At 53.7% G+C, this 17254-nt stretch overlaps 1 protein-coding gene across 6 annotated transcripts in view; it reads right to left on the bottom strand.

The window, feature by feature from the left end:
- Nucleotides 1-17254, bottom strand: part of KATNIP (katanin interacting protein) — a 187450-nt gene that overhangs the window by 23905 nt on the left and 146291 nt on the right. For all 6 annotated transcript variants that reach the window (XR_003610397.2, XM_028109842.2, XM_028109841.2 and 3 more), the window contains 3 exons: nt 8187-9054; nt 1678-2403; nt 675-880 (listed from right to left, as the gene is read on the bottom strand). Coding sequence is in view for 5 of the 6 variants with exons in the window: in XM_028109842.2 (XP_027965643.2) it covers nt 675-880; nt 1678-2403; nt 8187-9054 (1800 nt within the window). In the remaining variant the exon portion in view is untranslated. The remainder of the gene's footprint in view (nt 1-674; nt 881-1677; nt 2404-8186; nt 9055-17254) is intronic.

The following is a 17254-nucleotide window of genomic DNA, read 5'->3' as shown; positions in this document are numbered from 1 at the left end:
ATTCCTGGTCCTTCACTTGGACTGGCCCTTCCCCTGAGAGTCTTCTTTCACTTCTTAAAACACTGCTTTATCAAGTTAAAAACACAGACTTTGGAGTCATGCAATCAAGGTGTAGCCTGGTTACTCTCCTGCTGTGTGTCCTTGGGCAAGTCGCTTAACCTGACTGAGCCTTGGTTTCCTAAATGGGGATACTGACGGTCTCTACCTGCAAGGGTGGTTCACACGGTAACGTGGTGCTCCACCATTGGATCACCCCACGTGTGCAGGAAACGATGCCTGAGATGATCATTATTTTAATTCTAAGCCTGCCTAATAAAAGCGTTTCCAGTCCTTCCCATCAAAACCAACAGTGAGTGATCAAAATGCAACCCAAAGCAAAAATTCCCCCGAGACTGCCAACCTCTAAATTACGGAGACAACGCAGAACTGATTTCTCCTAGCTTTGATTAAAATTTGAATACTTTCTTCACTTCGCTTTAAAAAATAAATAAATAAATAAAACATAATTAGAGAATGAAATATGATATAGAGGACCAAAAAATGAAGTAGAAAAATGGGAAATGTCAAAACAGTAGCACCAACAGCTTAAAGGCTATCCATCTTCATTTCTCCGGCTCCTTGCGGAGTCAGGAGGAGAAATCTCTCCAGGGGGCTCCCCTCCCCACCAGTCCTACCCGGTCCTCAGCCCATGGGCCGGCCTGGGTGTAGGGCCTGTCCTCCCCGTCGCTGCCGGCGGTGCTCGGCCTCCTGGGCGTCTCCTCGCTCTGCAGACTGTAGGGGCTCTCCACGTCCACGTCAAATGTCTCATCCGAGCAGAATATGGCCTCCAGAATGTCATCGTCGGTCGTGAATAGGATGGTGTCTCCAAAGTGCTCTGGGGCTGGATGGGATACCATGGAGACGGGAAGAGTCAACTGGCCCCAAATCCCCATGGTTTGGAGAGCAGGAACCCAGACCCACCAACCTCGGGCCTATACAATCCCCACAGACCAACAGTTCCTGATTTGTGTTAGGAAGCCTTCCTTGTTATTAGTCACACATTTGCAAATGAAATTCACATGCCCTAAGAACCACTTGGACCTAATGAAGGGAGCTATTCTAATGAGAGTCGCTGTGATCCATTGCGAAATGAGCTGCTTCTTAGGTGTGGGGGAGGCACCTTAGCAGATGCTGTTGGGCCCCCACCCAGGTGCCTGCTGATCCCTTTTTGGGGGCTGGAGGCTTGCCGGGGGGCGTCAAGTTATACCCCCAACCCAGGGAGCCCAGCTGCTCTGCCTTTAAGGCAGGACAGATCCTGCAATTTATGCTCCAGAACTCCCTTTGGGATCAGGCTGAGACTCAGCCTCCCTCAACCCCTAGCATCTCCCGGTTCCCATCCTGTCTCCCTCCTTGCACTACAGCCTCTCCCAGGAGCACCCCCTCAATAACTTGCTCGCAGAAGAATTCCCCCTTCTCCGACTCAAGTGCTAGGGAAGCTGAGTAAGGCCAGTGCCCAGGGGAGGAGTTTAAATGAGGTCAGCCCTTGCACCCCTATGCTGCAAAAAGCGAGGAGTGAGCCAGGCCCAGGAAGAGGAGAGACCCATCTGTCACTGGCTAGCCAGGGCCTTTAGTTTTTCCTCAGAGCCTCAGCGGGTAGCAGGTAGGGGCTTCCAGAACATTCTTACAGACATACTCTACCTCCCGTCAGGGTCCCTGAGGCCTTGGCGATTTCTCCTTTAAAGATGCACTGCGCGTCTAATAGCATGGTGATGTCCTTCACGCCGCGGAAGGAATGTATCCGAGATTTATTGTAGTTCCAAATCCGGATTAGGGCGACTTGGCAAGGGCGCACGAAATCTATGGAGATGGAGTGGGGCTTGCCCAGCGTGAAAGGGGCCAGCCAGACGTGCATGTCGTCCTGGGTCCTGTTAACCCCGTCGATGAGGTTAGTGACCACGCGGGGGTCTTTCCTGTAGGCTGGTAAAACACTGATGTCAGGGGGGTCCGCGCAAATGTTCGCGATCTGCACCGGCTCCCCCTCAGAACTGAATATTTCTATTCCGTTAAGGCCGACATAGTGCCTGTCCCCCCACGTCGACTTGATGTCGATGACCAAGCGCTGTCCATAAGGCAAGACAGGGATTTCAAAGTCGCTCCCGTCGTGCATCTCTGCAGAGCTGTCCTCCGGCCCTCTCCTTGGCTCTGGCCTCTCCTCCTTCCCCGGGGGCAGCTGGTCGCTGTGGTGGCTGCCCGTCTGCTGTTGCAGGAACTCGTCCAGGATGTCCCCCTGCAGCTCCATGTTGGAGATGCGACCCCGCTGGGAGCGGTCAAAGGCACTGAGGGAGTCCCAGGACTCATGCAGCATGTGATCCTGCTCACTGCACCACCGGGACCGCGGCGGCATCTTGCCGGACCAGGTGTCTTCTGGAAGAACACAGGAGGGGTGAAGCCCCGTTAGTGGCACATGTGTGCGCAGGTACCTTTACGGATGGTCTCAACCAGGGGCTCTCAGCTAGGTGGGGTCGCCCACAGGGGGACATTCTAGAAATCAGGGGGTTGCTCCTGGCTCGGTCTCAATGCCTGGAGACCCTACTGGCCTTTGACAGGCGGGACCAGGATGTTAATCTCTTGCCCTGCATGGGGACAGTCGGGGCCTCCTGTCACACACCAACATTCAGGTTGGTAAAAAACTGATCATGGCTACCCAAGTCTAGAATCTGGTTGTTTTGCAAAAAGCAAAGCAGTTTTCAACATACTTTGGATTTTCTGAGAATGGGACCCCAATGCAAGTCAAGGGCAGACCTTCTGTTGCGTGAGAACCTGTGCAAGAAGCCATTCTGCACGTCAGAGGCTCCCACGACGGGCGGGGGGCGGGGGGGGAAGCGCCTGAGTCAGCGACCAGAGGGGCTGCTCCGAGGCTGTCACATCACGTGACTGACAGTGTTTTCAAAGACTGCCTAACGGTAGGTGGAACGTTCATGAAAGAATGTTCGATGGGAAAAGAGCCAGCTGTGCTCTTTTGGCTGCGCAGACCCTGGTAGGGGCTGCGTGCACCAACGTGTTAATATGCTCCTTTCTGGGTGGTGAGGAGGAAGGACTTCTAGCTTCTTCTCGGTCATCTGATCTTCTAAGTTCCCCAGATGTATTATTTTTATAATCAGGAAAAAGTGCTATAAGGAACGCTGAAAACAGGTAAGGAATGTACTCCTATGTGTGGCTAGGGTGGCTTCGAGAACAGAAGCCTGCGTCCCCAGCACATGGACAGCGCAGGCCTGGCCCTCAGAGGGCCGGCTCTGAAGGCCGCAGTCTCCTCCTCGTAGAACAGAAAAGCCTCAGCGTGAGCCCCAGCACTGGCCTGGCCTCACAGCCACGCCACAGCTAACTGCCACGTAAGGGTGTCATTCTGGAAAAAGAGCAGCTGATGACACTGATGTTCTGTTTTTCCTCCTTTCATACTGGATTGTGCCCTGCACTCCATTTGCTGCCTGGCTCCTAGGGGGCCTGGCTCCATCAATTATCCTCTCTCTCCAGAACCCTCCATCACCCCTTCCCCACTGGCACCTTGCCCTCTCTCCGCCTGCAGACACGCATAAATCTCTCCTACCGGAAAGAAAAAGGAAGCCGGGCCTGATCTCGTGGCTTCCTCTAACTGCCACCCGATTTTCTCCCTCCCTTGGCTGCAGCCCCTGCGCCCTCCTCACTCCCACCCTCCCTCAACCCCTGCAACCTGGGGCCTCTTTGCGGACTTACTTTGGCCCACCCAAGCCCCACCTGCCCTTCTGATCTTCCTTTGGGGATCCCCCACTGTCAGACCATCCAGATTAGGCAAATGCTGACAGCATCCTTCCAGGCTGGGAAGGGAATTACGGAGAGCGAGGGGCTCTCTTTAGACTGGTGCCCCTGGCAGGATGCCAGACGTGGGCGTGCAGTGCTGGTGGCCAGTTTGCTACACTGGGGGCGGGGGAGAGCCGGCCTGACAATGAAGTCAACACAGAGAATGTGGGTCAAGAGATGGAGAGAGAGTCATTTGAGCCCCTGGATGCAGCCATGCCTGAAGTCAAACCCCTGGTGGCGTTCTATCCCTTGCCTTTGTAAGAGTCCTGTAATTCTCACAACCCTCCACTGAGCTGCAAGTACATGATGACTCCGAGTACTCAATCTTTTTTCATTCCTCATGCTTGACAACTCAGGCGAATCTCTTCTACTGGATAGTCCCTCCTCTGCTGGCTCAGGAGCTTTTGCCCTTCCGGGCTCTCCCCTGCGGCTGCTGCCCACCTTCCCATGCCGGGGCCCTATCCCATCCGGTCCTCTCTCAACACTGCCCTCCCTCTCAGACCTCACCCTGCGAGCTCCTGGTTGCCATTTTCTAGGTCAAGTTCTGGCTTCTCTCCACTCACCACCACCTTCCAGTTCCAAGGACCCCTCCGGAGGTCCAGACATATCCATTGTGTGCCTGAAAGGGAATTTGTCACCAACTCCTCCAGTTGGCAGACTGTCTCCAGCTGGGAATGAAGAACATCTAACTCCTCGTCATGACCCCCCAGGGCCTCGGTGTGGCCCCTCCGGCTTCTCTAATCTCACCTCACACCTCCCTAATGATCAGCTCCACTGTGTGGGTCTTTCTGTTCCATGGACACAAGTCTTCTTCCTGCTTAGGCTTAATGTGCCCTCTGCCAGTTATGCCCTTCTCCCGGATCTCTGTGTGCTGGCCCTTCTTGGCCCCCTCCTCCTTGGGGAGGACTTCTTTGCCCTGTTCCCTGCCGCGTCCCAGGGCCTGGCATAGAACGTGGTGCACAGAAGTGTTCAGTCCACGTTTGCTGGCCCAGGGATGGATGGCTGGCATCACCATTATGCAACGCCTGGGAGCCGAGGGACTCCCCCCTCCACCTGTCAGTTCTGGTGCACCTGTCCTCTCCCCTCCCCTCCTTCTTCATCTGCCATTAAAAAAGACCCCAGGAGTTCCTTCCTTTCCTCCAGGCGTGAGGCTTAACATCTGGCAGAAGGAACTTCCCAAATGGATCGTCATGACATCAGTTTATTGGGATTTGATTTCCACTGACTGAAATGAATGGCCTGGGTTGGGCTGTAAGGGAGCTGAGGAGAGGGAACAGACATCATGTGTCAGGGACTCAGCCTGTGTGTCTCGGCCTGGGTGGGCAAGAAAGGCAGGACTCTGCTCTCCTTCTGCTCCTGCTTTCTGATTTTTTCTCCCCAAGTCGTACAGTCAGGGTTTTGAAAGCACAGAAGTGCAGGCTTTCTCCTGGACCTCTTGGATGTGACAGCAGGCTAGGGGCCCCCGTTTCCCTCTGTCTGCAGGAGAACACACCATTCATGGCAGGGGGGGGGGCACCAGGATGAGAGGATGGGATTGAAGACTTAAGACTACCCCTTGGTGGAGGTAAACAGGAACTACGAAGTTCGAAACTCGGGCTTATAAAAATCACCACCACCATGAGGTATATGCTAGTTCTTCCTAAAACGGGAAACGAGACTGAACGTAGGGAGACACAACAGAGCCATGTGTGTTCAAGGTGAACAGCCCTCCAGCCTCGGCTGATTGAACAAGGGGCAGACACCTGACCCACGTCAGCCAATCAGCATCTCCCCTGAGACTTTGGGAGCGAGAGCAGGGCAACTGTCACTCTTGGGCTGTGGGGCACCTCCTGCCCTGCGCAAAGAGCACAGAAAGCTGATCTCATGAGGAAGAGTGAAGGAAGGTGGCAGAGGCAGGGCCCAGCAGCCCTGGGGAGTCAGGGGGGAGAAGTCTCCTGGGCGCCCACTGGCTTTCTGCTTCCTCCTTCCAATTTTAGGTGACGGGCAGCCACACTTCCTGCCTCTGGAGGTCCTGTGCTCAAACTGGGCAGGTGCAATTTTATTCACTTCTAGCCAATGGACCCCTGATGCAGACACTTCCAAAATGCAGATGACATTACAGTGAGATTTTCAGGCTCTATCCTTCGGGGACAACATGACTCTAGCCCCAGGGAAGAACTCAGGCAGTCACTCATTCTAAAAGCATATTGGAGGGCTTGGCCCGCACCTTTCCTGAAGGGCATGGTTGTGGGATTTGGCTCTATGTAATGGGTAATTTAAAATTTCTAAGCAACTTTCCTTTTTAGCATGACTGGCTTAACAAGCATTAAATCTCCAGGGCTCATTTCTCAATGTGTCATTAAGCCAAGCAGTGAAATGCCTGGAAAGAAATGAAAATGAGACCAAATCTTCTGAATGGGGACAAGTTAGAATAACACCCATCACCTCGGGGCTCCCAGAGGTTCTGTGGGTCTGTTTACCAGGAAGACTCCGGATCGCCTGGCTCTCCCTGGTCGGGCAGCTGCGGAAATGGGGTGCCATAGGGTAACTAGTTCGATGCATGGATGCTGGAGCAGGATGGCCTGGGTTCAGATCCTGCTCTAACCCCTTCTGGCCATGCGATCTGAGAAAAGTTACTTAAACCTCACATTTTCTTTATCTGTCAAATGGGGCTGGCATGAGGATGAAATCATTTGAGTAACATGCCTGGACGAGAGCCTAGCTTAATGCAAACGTGCCATCCATCCAGCCACCGAAGTTCCTTCTTTACACCACCCCTCCCACACTGCAGAGGACCCACCATGTGTCGGGCACCTGGGTCCTGGGGAACTCGATACAGTTGAGACACAGTCTCTGCCCTCAAAGAGCTTCTCGGTTCTTCTGCTCTGCTCTCCTCCCTGACACCCAGTCTCAGGGTTAAGTCCAAGTGGGCAGCAGAAGTGTGTAAGGCTGGGGAGCCCGGGGGGAAACTCTGCCTAGAAGAAGGAAGCCTGTCGTTTACTCAGAAAGGCGCCCCGAGTCTGAGGGACGTGCCCCAGTGCCCTACGTGACCTTGGGGTTCTGAAAGAAGCCACCAACTCTCTGCATGTCGAAGTGTAGACTCGGGCTGAGTGCAGACCTTTGGGGTCTGTCTTCTGGATGGTAACACGATAGACGCTGACTCGATTCACTAGGGAATATACCCTGGCTTCACATACAGATACGCCAGGAGGCAGAATCACACAGTGGCGGGGCGGGGGGGGCGTGTGTAGGGATGATGATGGACCGTGGCACCTAACACCTGCAGCTAGCACTGTGCCAAATGCTGCACACACATGTCCTCATTTTATCCTCCCAAGAGATGGTATGGTTGGTGTCATTTCACAGGCCAGGGGTTTCGGTGGGGCGGAGTTGCATTCAGAGGCCCTAGGATCTGGTGCTTGCGGGGCACCCCCCCCCACGCCAGGCTCTAGTTACATGTGCCGCTATCCTCTTATTCTTTCCTCACAGTACTGAGGAGGGGGGAGGCGGTTTGTTCCCATTTTACCGCTGAGGATGCTGAGGCTCAGAAAGTGGATGTGCCCAGCTCTGTAAGTCCCAGCCTAGAAGCAACAGAGGCTGGGCTCAAATGGTCTGATGCCTAGCTGCTGGGCTACGCACCTTCCCAGGAGCCAAATCGGAGTGCAAATATCTAGAAACCCAGCCTTTCAGATCGCTCAGATATAATCGACTGCAAAGTTCAAACACGAGGTGAGTCCTCCCAGCAGATTTTTTTTTTTTTACCTACCTAGTGGTTCTAGAAATACCCTTCATCCGTTGCCAATACTGAAGAATAATATTCTATGCTTCTGATTTCTCTTTATAAAAGGAGAAGGGAGGCCTGGCACATCGGCCTTGCATTGCTGACTGCCAGAAAGCATTCTGAGTGCGGGAGCAGCTGCCTGTTTTAGATGGGCTGGCTCTCGCCAGCGCCACAGTCCTCACCACTCCTTGTAGTACTTCCCACGCCCAGGCAAGTGCCAAGTGCTATTTCTCATCACATTTGTGTTATTTTTCTGATGGTACAGTTAAGAATAAAGTGAAGTCATTAGACACCAACGTCTCCATCAGAGGTGGAATAGCAAAGCCTAGATTGGAAAAGCCACGTGGCAAGAAAAAATGGGCAAAGGGGACATAACTCGGTGGCAATGACAAATATATCGAGGAATTTAATGTGCAGAATGTCTTGCCCATTCTACTCATTGCTGTCACCTCTGTGGCCCCCTGAGACAGTGAATTTGTGACCACTGTTTGAGAAAAACCCCCATGCTTTGCAGATGAGGAGACAGAGGTCCATGGAGCCAAATGGTATCATGCCAATCAGTGGCCCGTGCTCGGGGATGGTGGCACCGGGTCAGCCTGCTTCTCGAGCTTACCTCTGCCAGTTGGCGGGCCATCGCTGTGACTGCTGATGAGGGTGTCCTTCCTCGGGCCCCTCCTCCCACTAGCGGGGTGTTCCCTGTTGGAGGGCTGGTTAAAGATGTCAAAGTCATCACAGACTTTGGGGGTCACCTTCTGGGTTCTCTCTCCAGTGATGACATTCCAGCTGTGTGGCCGCCCTGGCTCACACCTCGGGCCTTTATCCCCGACCTCGGCCTCTCTAGAAGCCTCCCCCATGGTGTCCATGATGGTGTCTGATGCAAGTCCGCCTTCCCAGTCCAGGGGCTTCTCAGGACTTAGCCAGAGTGGTTTGGGCTTCCTGCCTCCCTGCTTCCTGCCCTTCACTATGGCAGAAGGTTGCAACCACGATGGGGTTTTCGCTGGTGGCTCGGAGACTTTTCTGCTCGTGAGGTTTTCCAGCTGTTGGGCCAGGGAGAGTTCTAGGTCAAGGCGAGGGCGTTCCACAGGCAGGCAGAGCTGGGGAGCCCCCGGTACACCCCCTGTCAAGGCTGGGGCTGCCGGGCAGCTCGTGTCTTCATCCAACTTGGACAAACTGTCCTTCGTGCAGTCGGGAGGATTCATCTTTCCTCCAAGTAACATTCCTTGGGAAGAGAACTTCACATCAGCTACTGCCGCAGCTGGCGGGGAGAGCTCCCCATCTGTGCCAGCCATCTTGCGGGCCTCTCTGCTTTCTCCCAAGGGGGCACCCAGGGCCCTTCCCCTGCTCTCATCCTGCTCCTCTTCCAGGCCAACCGGGACGCTCCAGTCAGCCGGCGTCTCTCCACCTCCTTTGTCTAACGTGCCATCAAAGATGAGACTTTCATCGACGTAAAGCTTCACGTTCTTGGCACCGATGTCAAGATCCTAAAAACACAAGATTGAACAAAATAAACCTGCGTGGCATCAGGCTGATGTATCGAAGTTTGGAAGTAGGAGATCAAAAAGAAACATATGGGATGCTGGAAACGTGAGCTTTAAAAAACAACAACAAAAAAACCCCATAGCGCCTGGGATGTTAAATAAGGCTGGTGTCATTTCTGTGTGAACCCTTTCATACTCTGTAAATCAAAGGACGTTCACAAAGAGACAGCCCAACTGCTGCCTTCGCACCGCACCGTTACTCCCTGCTGGGACACTGGTAACAGCCTGTTAATTGGTCTGCCTGCTTCCTGTCTCTTGCCACCTACAACCTCAACTTCACATTGCCAGAGTTCACTCCCTACAAGAACAGAGCTGGCCCAGTCACTCCCCTTTGTGAAACGCTTCTTGTTCTCCACTGCTGGTTCTTTAATACACGGTTCCTGGGACCTCTACATCAGGAAAGCCTGATGTGCATGTGAAATGCAGAGTCCCTGATTCCATGGGTGTCCTATTTTGGGTGCCCTGAAAGCAGAGCCTGAGGCAAGGGTTGAGTAAAGGTTGCTTACTTGGAAGTTGTTCCCAAGAGGGAGAAGGGAGAGTAAGATAGGGCAGGAGAAAGCCCCCCAGCAGTTTTGAGCCCCTGCTGTAGGCAAATGGGGCTCCATCCTGCTGGGGCACTTGCAGGGACCCACAGAATGCACCTCAGAAGTGTCCCTCCCAACACGGGAGGCTGGGGTGTTTATCCACTGAGCCACTTCTCCACTGTTGAAGGTTGCCCCTGGGGGCACTGACTCCCCACCTCACAAGTTGAGGGCACTGGTGGCTTTCAAAAGGCAGGGAGAGCTGGGAGCCCTTGAGGGGTTGCCCTGTGAGCACGCCCAGGGGCTGTCCTGCCTCAGCCGCGATCAGAGGGGGGCTGAGGGGACATGGTGTGGTGCTGTACTTGTAACAGGTCCTCCGGATGCTTCTTTGGCACACGGAAGGTAGAGAAGCTCAGGCTGACGGGATGAATTCCGAAGTCCTCGGCATGACATTCGTAAGGTAACCTTCACAACAGGATCCCTGGCCTAGCCTTCCTGCCCCCTCCTCCCCACAACACTTGTGTCCCTACACAGACGTTGAATGTTTCCTTGTTCATGCTTAAAATATCATCACATCTCCTCCTACCACTGCCCTGTTTGTCCATTCCCCTCTAGAGCAAAACTCTTTCTTGGAAAGGAGCTTTATCGAGAAATAGAATCCCGTACTTCATACAGTGAACTGTGTGTATTTAAAGCGTTACAACTTGGTAAGTTTTAACACATGTATACATTATGGTGTATCATCTCCACAATCAAGCTAATGAGCACATCTGTCGCCCCCAGAGTTTCCTGGTACCCCTTAGTAATCCCACCCTCCCTCCTTCTCCTGCCCCCAGGCAATGGCCCGTCCGCTTTCCGTCACTACAGATTACTCTGCATTTTCTAGAATTTTTATATAAAAGGAATCCTGCATGTACTACGTACTCTTTTTGGCCTGACTTCTTTCACTCAGCAGAAGTGAGGTTCGCCGTGTTGTGTGATTAAGAGTTTTATTCCTTTTCCTTGCTGAGGAGTGGTCCGTTGCGGGGGCGCCCCCACATTTGTCTGTTCAACTCTGAGAGTCACTGTCACAGCTGCTCCTCCCTCCTTGTCTCTTGGCCTCACCCCCGTCGGGCCTTCGCACCCACCTCTACGTGGATCCCTCCTCCGCAAGGGCATCAATCGCCAGGGTGGAGAAGCTTCCTTGTTAGTCTGGGACAATTTGGATTTATTCTTATTGTCCTGCTGTAATCACTCATAAAACCCACTTTCCACCCTCTAAAGTGTCCTGGTTTGGACAATGAATTGTAGGGTCCAGCAAGTCACCAGATCCGCTGGGAGAGGCACAAGTCCTCAGCTGGGGCTTGGTAGCGTTTGTGCAGCGGGTTACCCCCCTTCTGTAGATTTCCTTCTGGGCTTCCGGGCCCTGCGCTTGCCTGGTTTCCTTCCTGCGTCTGGCTCTCATGGCTGCAGTGCCTGGGTCCTTGCCGTTCCTCTGCATGGGCTGCCCCAGGGCTCAATCCCAGGCCTCGGGATCTCCCCGCACCCTCCACTAGGTGGTCTCAGCCAGGCCCAAGGCCCAAAATACCATCTTCCTGTTGATGACTCCTGATTATTTTAATCTCCAACCCCGAACTCTCCAGCAAGCCAAGTGATGGTGAGACCTCTCTTCTGTGATATCAAACAGGTCTCTCAACCTTAACATGCCCCAGACAGGATTCTTTTTTTTTTTTAAGATTTATTTATTTAGGGGGCGCCTGGGTGGCTCAGTCAGTTAAGTGTCTGCCTTTGGCTCAGGTCATGATCTCGGGGTCCTGGGATTTAGCCCCACATTGGGCCCCCTGCTCAGTGAGGAATCTGCTTCTCGCTCTGCCCCTCCCCCTGCTTGTGCTCTCTCTCTCTCTCTCAAATAAATAAAATAAAATCTTAAAAAGGATTTATTTATTTTAGAGAGAGACAGACAGAGAGAGAGGGAGCATGGGAGCAGGCGAGGGGCAGAGGGAGAAGGAGAGAGAGAATCTCAAGCAGACTTCCCACTGAGCATGGAGCTAAACATGGGACTCAATCCCAGGACCCTGAGATCATGACCTGAGCTGAAATCGAGTCGGACTCCTAGTAGACTGCACCACCCAGGTGCCCCATCCTAAATAGAATTCTTGATCCACTTTTCTCAAACCTGGTCTTTGCCCATCTTAAAAATGGTCCCACCATTCAAGTGGATGCCCCAACCTAAGAGCCTTCCTTGATTCCTCTTGTTCTCTCACTTACAAATCCTGTCTGTCAGAAGTCTCTAGGGGCTACATCCAAAACCCCTCCCGAATCTCTGACCCCTTGTCCCTGAATGCGCTGCTGCCCATCAGCCCGGGGGGCCCCATCTCTCCCCGAGACAATGACCAGAGCCTCCTAATCGGCCTCTGCTTCCTCTCTGCACTGTCACTTGCTCCCGCCCCACACGAACACACTTTTTTGTCTACACGGCAGCCCAGTCTTTTTTTTAAACAACATTATTAGCTCATGGCAGCCCCCTCCTTAAAACGGCCCAGCAATTTCTCACAACACTGAGAGTAAATTCCAGCTCCCTTCAGTGGCCAATGAGGCCCATGTGATCCAGCCCCTGCTGACCTCTCTGACCCCGGCTCCTATCACATTCCCCCTCTTGCCCCCCACTCCCCACACACTGCTCTGGTCGCCGCTCCATGATCCTGCAAAACTCATGGCCACCCTGGGACCTGTGCACTGGGCTTGGAGTGTTCTGCTCCAGGCACCTGCAAGGTTGGCTCCTTCTTGTCTTCTGAGACATCATCCTGACCCTCTCTCGAGCCCCTGACTCATCCAGTCCCCTCTCTCTCCCATTGCCCTGTTCGATTTCCTTCCCATCTCTGGAACGATCTTGTTGATCAGCTTTTAACTTAGATCCTGTCTCCCCGACTCAAACTTTAGCCCTCAGACAGTGGAGGCCCTACCAATCTTGTCCAAGGGCCCAGCAGGTGCCTGGCACATGACTAGCACTCAACCCTTACTCTGGAACTACATGAGCATGAACACAGGTGTTTTTCTCCAGGCTGGCACTGCTCTCTGACAGTGTCCTGAGAACAAATCTCATCAGGAAAATGGCAGCCTGTTGTTTCATCCCCAGAACAGTGTCTACCTCGCTTTGGCTGCTGATTTGGGTTTGAGATATGGACTCTGAGACCCCAGGGGTATCCACTTCTCCGCATTCCCCACCCCCCTTAGCCTTCCTGCCGCTGGCGAGTAAGCTCTAACGACATTTCTAGTTCGCCGAGTTCCGGCCACAGAGGTTTCCGTCGCAATTTCGAATGAGAAGCATCAAGCCCGTGTTACACCACAGGAACTCGGCTTCAGTCATCCAATTGCGGGATGGCAGGCTACTATTTGCCGACTGTCAGAAAAGTCGATTCTCAGAGCTCTCTTTTACATGTTTATAGGGATGTGTTCTCTGTTTAGCAGAGGCACAGAGCGGGCGCGTGCTGTGAATTAATCAGGAAACAGCTATTCGAGAAGGACAGCGCGGGCAGCAACAATGACTCGTTCTGCACGATTTCCACCACGGAAACATCTGGCGAGACAGAAACACTCATTTCAAGAGGTGCTGGGGGTGCTGGGGAGGTCTTCCAGTCCTGCGCAGTCACGAGGTGGGCACCCTGGCTCTCCTAATGAGACGTCTGGCTCCTGATGTGTGTTTGTCTACATTCCACGGACAGCCTGGGGCACCGCCTGACCTCTAGCCATCTGCCGCCCAGCTCCCTCCAAGAAGTCTGGCAGAGAAGGGACAGAAGGAGGTATGCAGGGGGCCAGGCAGGTGGGAGACAGATGTGCAAAGGTGGAACCTCAGGGCGTCGTGGGGGGCATGGGGAGCCGAGAGGCTCGGGTCCTGCCTGATGGTGCTTAAATCTGAAAAGTTTCCAACACTCTGCAGGCCAAATACGCCATATCTGTATGCAGATTTGGCCCAAGGATCACCGGAGGGGGTTCCATGGTTGGGAAAGAAATAGTAGTCACTTCACCAGGAATTCCAAGTATGAAAAAAATAAAAGGCCGCATCATGTCACCCAGCCTTGGAGCAACTCCACAAGGGCCCATCTTGCAGATGAAGACACTGAGGCTCAGCCTTCCCCGAGGCTGTGCAGCTGGTGTGCAGGGAGCCACTCTGATTGGCATCTCCCTTTGGGTCAAGCTAGACCCCGAGAACGTCTGGCCACAGGCAGAATCACCTGCCCTGGGTGGACCTCTAACCCCATTTCTAGTTTTCACTAAGTCCCCGTGGACCGACTTTCTCCTTTCCCCATCCTGGCACCCTCCTCAGCCCTGGAGGCGATCGCTGTGGGCCCTGGGTGGGGAGTGCGAACACGTGTCCTTCCAGACTCTTCCCCCGTATTTACGGATGTTGGGATGTCCCTATCACCACACTTCAGGGGCGAGGTTAGAAACCACGTGAGATGCACATGTGCAGTGTGGAGGAAGCCAGCTCAAGGATTCTGCAGGTCCAGATTCCTCGGTGTCTCCTCAGTAAAGCTCTGCATGTGGTGTGTCTTTGGGTGTGGATACAGGGAGACGATTCTCTCGCTTCTAAGGAACCAGCCTGCTTCCTCCTTTCCAATAAGCAGGCCTTTAGTCCTGCCTGTTTCCCCCTCTGGCCTGGCTTCCAAGGAGTCCAGGGTGAAACTCCTCCTACCCTCTTAACCTTCAGAGACACTCTTCTGTCATGGGTTTTCAAAAGGACCCTTTGGAACCCTTTGGTTGGCTTGGGGTGAATGGGAGCATCTTTCCTTGTTCACACCCCGACTTTACTGTCCTTCTTTACAGTTGACAAGAACCCACCATGTTGAAACCATCATGCATTTTTAATATGACAATGTTAATATTATTTCAGTCTACGTAATTTAATTGACTTTGCAAGGCAACTTTCGTCCTTGGCCCTGGGGCCGAATGACATCTCTTCCAATGAGCATACACACCACTTAGCAAAGATGGATGGTGGTGCAGTTCCGTTATGACAACAAGCCAAGCAGAAGTGTGGGCATTTGCATTGGTGAATGCACTCTCCCCAGAGACAAACATCTGCCTTAAGCACAGCCAACAACCACCGGAGAACAGCATCTGGAGGAGGCACTGGCTAGGCCTAAATGCTCAGAGTCCCTGAAAGCAGACCCTTCCTTGGGCACCCACCTGGAGTTGGCCTAGCTGTGCAATGGCTGGACCCCATTCATGCACAGCCCGTGGGGGCCATATTGAAGGCATCCCACACTCTATAGGTTCTGTCATGACCCAGGGGCTTTGGGCTGACTGAGAGGGGAATCCCCCTGATGGTAGGTTTATTGGGGATGGGGGGGCTTTGCGGATTGAGCTGCTGCTGCCTAGGAGCCACCATGCAGGCTTCAGGACCTGGTTCAGGGGCTGACTCCTCCAGGAATCTCTCTGTTGCCCCTCCCTCCCCTCCTCTGGTGGAATCGAGGGTCCTCCTCTGGGCTCTTGGAGCTGCGCTTACCAGCTGGTGCCTGTCCCCGCGTGGATGTAAAATCTTCAAGGACAGGGAACAGTCCTGTCCTAATTCCTATCTGTCCTGAGGCCTAGCTCTGGGAACTGAATGTGGTCCTTCCTGGAGCACCTGAACTTGAATGTTTTATGGGGAGGAGACCTTAATGGCCTTTTACACATCCCTGGGGAAGAAGAGCAATGAAAACCATTTTTGTGATGTAGAAAGTTGGGAGAAGATGGTGAGACGCTGCGACATTTGACAAGCACCTACTACCTGCTGGGCTCTGGGCCAAGCACTCTGGCCCTCCCAACATCACAGACGCAGGACCACAGCCTTGGGTGGGACATGACAGATCGGGTCACTAACTGGCGGCCCTACAGCTAAATCTGGGCTGGGCTGGCTCCTGGAGCGGTTAACATTTCCCAAAACTAGTTGACAATTTCTAAAAACCAGGAGCTTTCTGGCGTCTCCGGAACATTCAGGCCATCTGGCACCATGGGGCCAGTGAGAAGGGGCAGTGACTGCCGCCTCGATGGGGCATGGCCCTCCAGTGACCACAGTCTCTACTGAAAAGCAGGACTGTGTGATGAGCCCCAGACGGCCTGGTAGTCATGTGACCACCGGCCAGCCACTCTGTTGTCCAGTGCCTCAGTTTCTCCCTCTGTAGAGTGGAGCTGATCATGCCGTACCCATCTCATAGGGCTGCTGGGGGGAAGCAATGAGCTGATACATGCAAAGCCCTTTGAATACTGCCTGGCACACGGCATGTGCACGAGAAATGTAAGCCGTGTACCCCGCCCACTGCCTGGATGTATGTACCTGCCAAGGCTGGCGGCTCAGGGCTAGCATGGCCCGGAGACTCCCTGCTCCCCTAAGGCCCGGTGCAGCAATCCCCCTGTTCTGGGCAGAGGAGGAATCCCACGCCCCGTAGCGTGGGGCCTAGAATCACTCTCGCTGTCCCTAGGCCAGGACTCCCCTAGATCCGGGCTGAGGCCCCGGAATGCAATTCTTACAATTTTGTTCAATCGAATACATAACACATGGTGGGGCCTTTCGGGGTCCTGGTCTGTGTGGGATGCAAAAGAAGAAAGCAAGGTTCATCTTAAGGAGTGCATGACAGTCTGCATATTAAGGGGTCACAAACTCAGGTGCCTGTAGGGCCATAGTGGTGGGGAGGGGGGGTGTGGGGCCTGGGGTGAGCAGGAGAACACACGCCCCCCCGCCCCCCCGTCCAGAGGGTGCCTGGGGCCACTCAGCTCCAGCTGATGGACGCCACACACAGAATGGTGCCAGTTCATCAAAAGCCAAGTTTCAAATGTTGTCAAGTGATTCCCAAGCTGGACAACACTGTGAGGGCCAAGTGGGGTACACCTGCGGGATGGCTTTGACCAGGAGGCACCCCCCATTTGGGGTATCGGAGGCTCAGGAAACCGAGGAACACCTAGGAAAGCATGGGACTTGGTGCCTGGAAAGGCATGGCTGGAGACCACCCGAAGGGACCTGGGGCAGGCTAGGGGTGTGCAGGAGGCTTGTGTGCAAAGAGAGAAGGACCTCGATGTCCCCGAAGGCCGGGTTTGTAATGAGCTGGGCTAGGCATTCTGAGTTCTGGGAACAGCAGGAGCAAAGGCACAGTGAAGAGAACAGCTTTATGGGGAGCAGGGGGAGATAAAAGTTGCACAGGGGGGCGCCTGGGTGGCTCAGTCAGTTAAGCGGCTGCCTTTTGGCTTGGGTCCTGATCCCAGGGTCCTGGGATCGAGTCCCACATTGGGCTCCCTGCTCAGCAGAGAGCCTGCTTCTCTCTCTCCCTCTGCCTGCCTCTCTGCCCACTTGTGCTCTCTCTCGATCTGTCAAATGAATAAATAAAATCTTTAAAAAAAAAAGTTACACAGGGATGGAAGAGCTAGGGCACCAGTTTGGGGGTCTGGGAGTGGTCCCCCCCCCACATGCATGCACATACACGCAGGCTCTAGGCGAGCATCACACATGGGAGAGGCAATGTGGTGTAACAATGTGTCACTGTGTCAGGGAGACCAGTGGGTGTGGTGGGGACTGCAGTGCCATGACTCAGCTCCCCCGAAGTTCTCAGCTGCAGATGTGGCCTCGTGTCGCCAGATCTTCGTTTCTCAGTAAAAGTAAAAAATTCTTA

This window comes from Eumetopias jubatus, unplaced genomic scaffold (genome assembly GCF_037043125.1).
Source record: "Eumetopias jubatus isolate StellerSeaLion01/CBP00866 unplaced genomic scaffold, mEumJub1_p1.0 scaffold_12, whole genome shotgun sequence".
In the NCBI taxonomy this organism is placed as follows: domain Eukaryota; kingdom Metazoa; phylum Chordata; class Mammalia; order Carnivora; family Otariidae; genus Eumetopias; species Eumetopias jubatus.
This window is presented reverse-complemented; position numbering and strand designations above follow the sequence as displayed.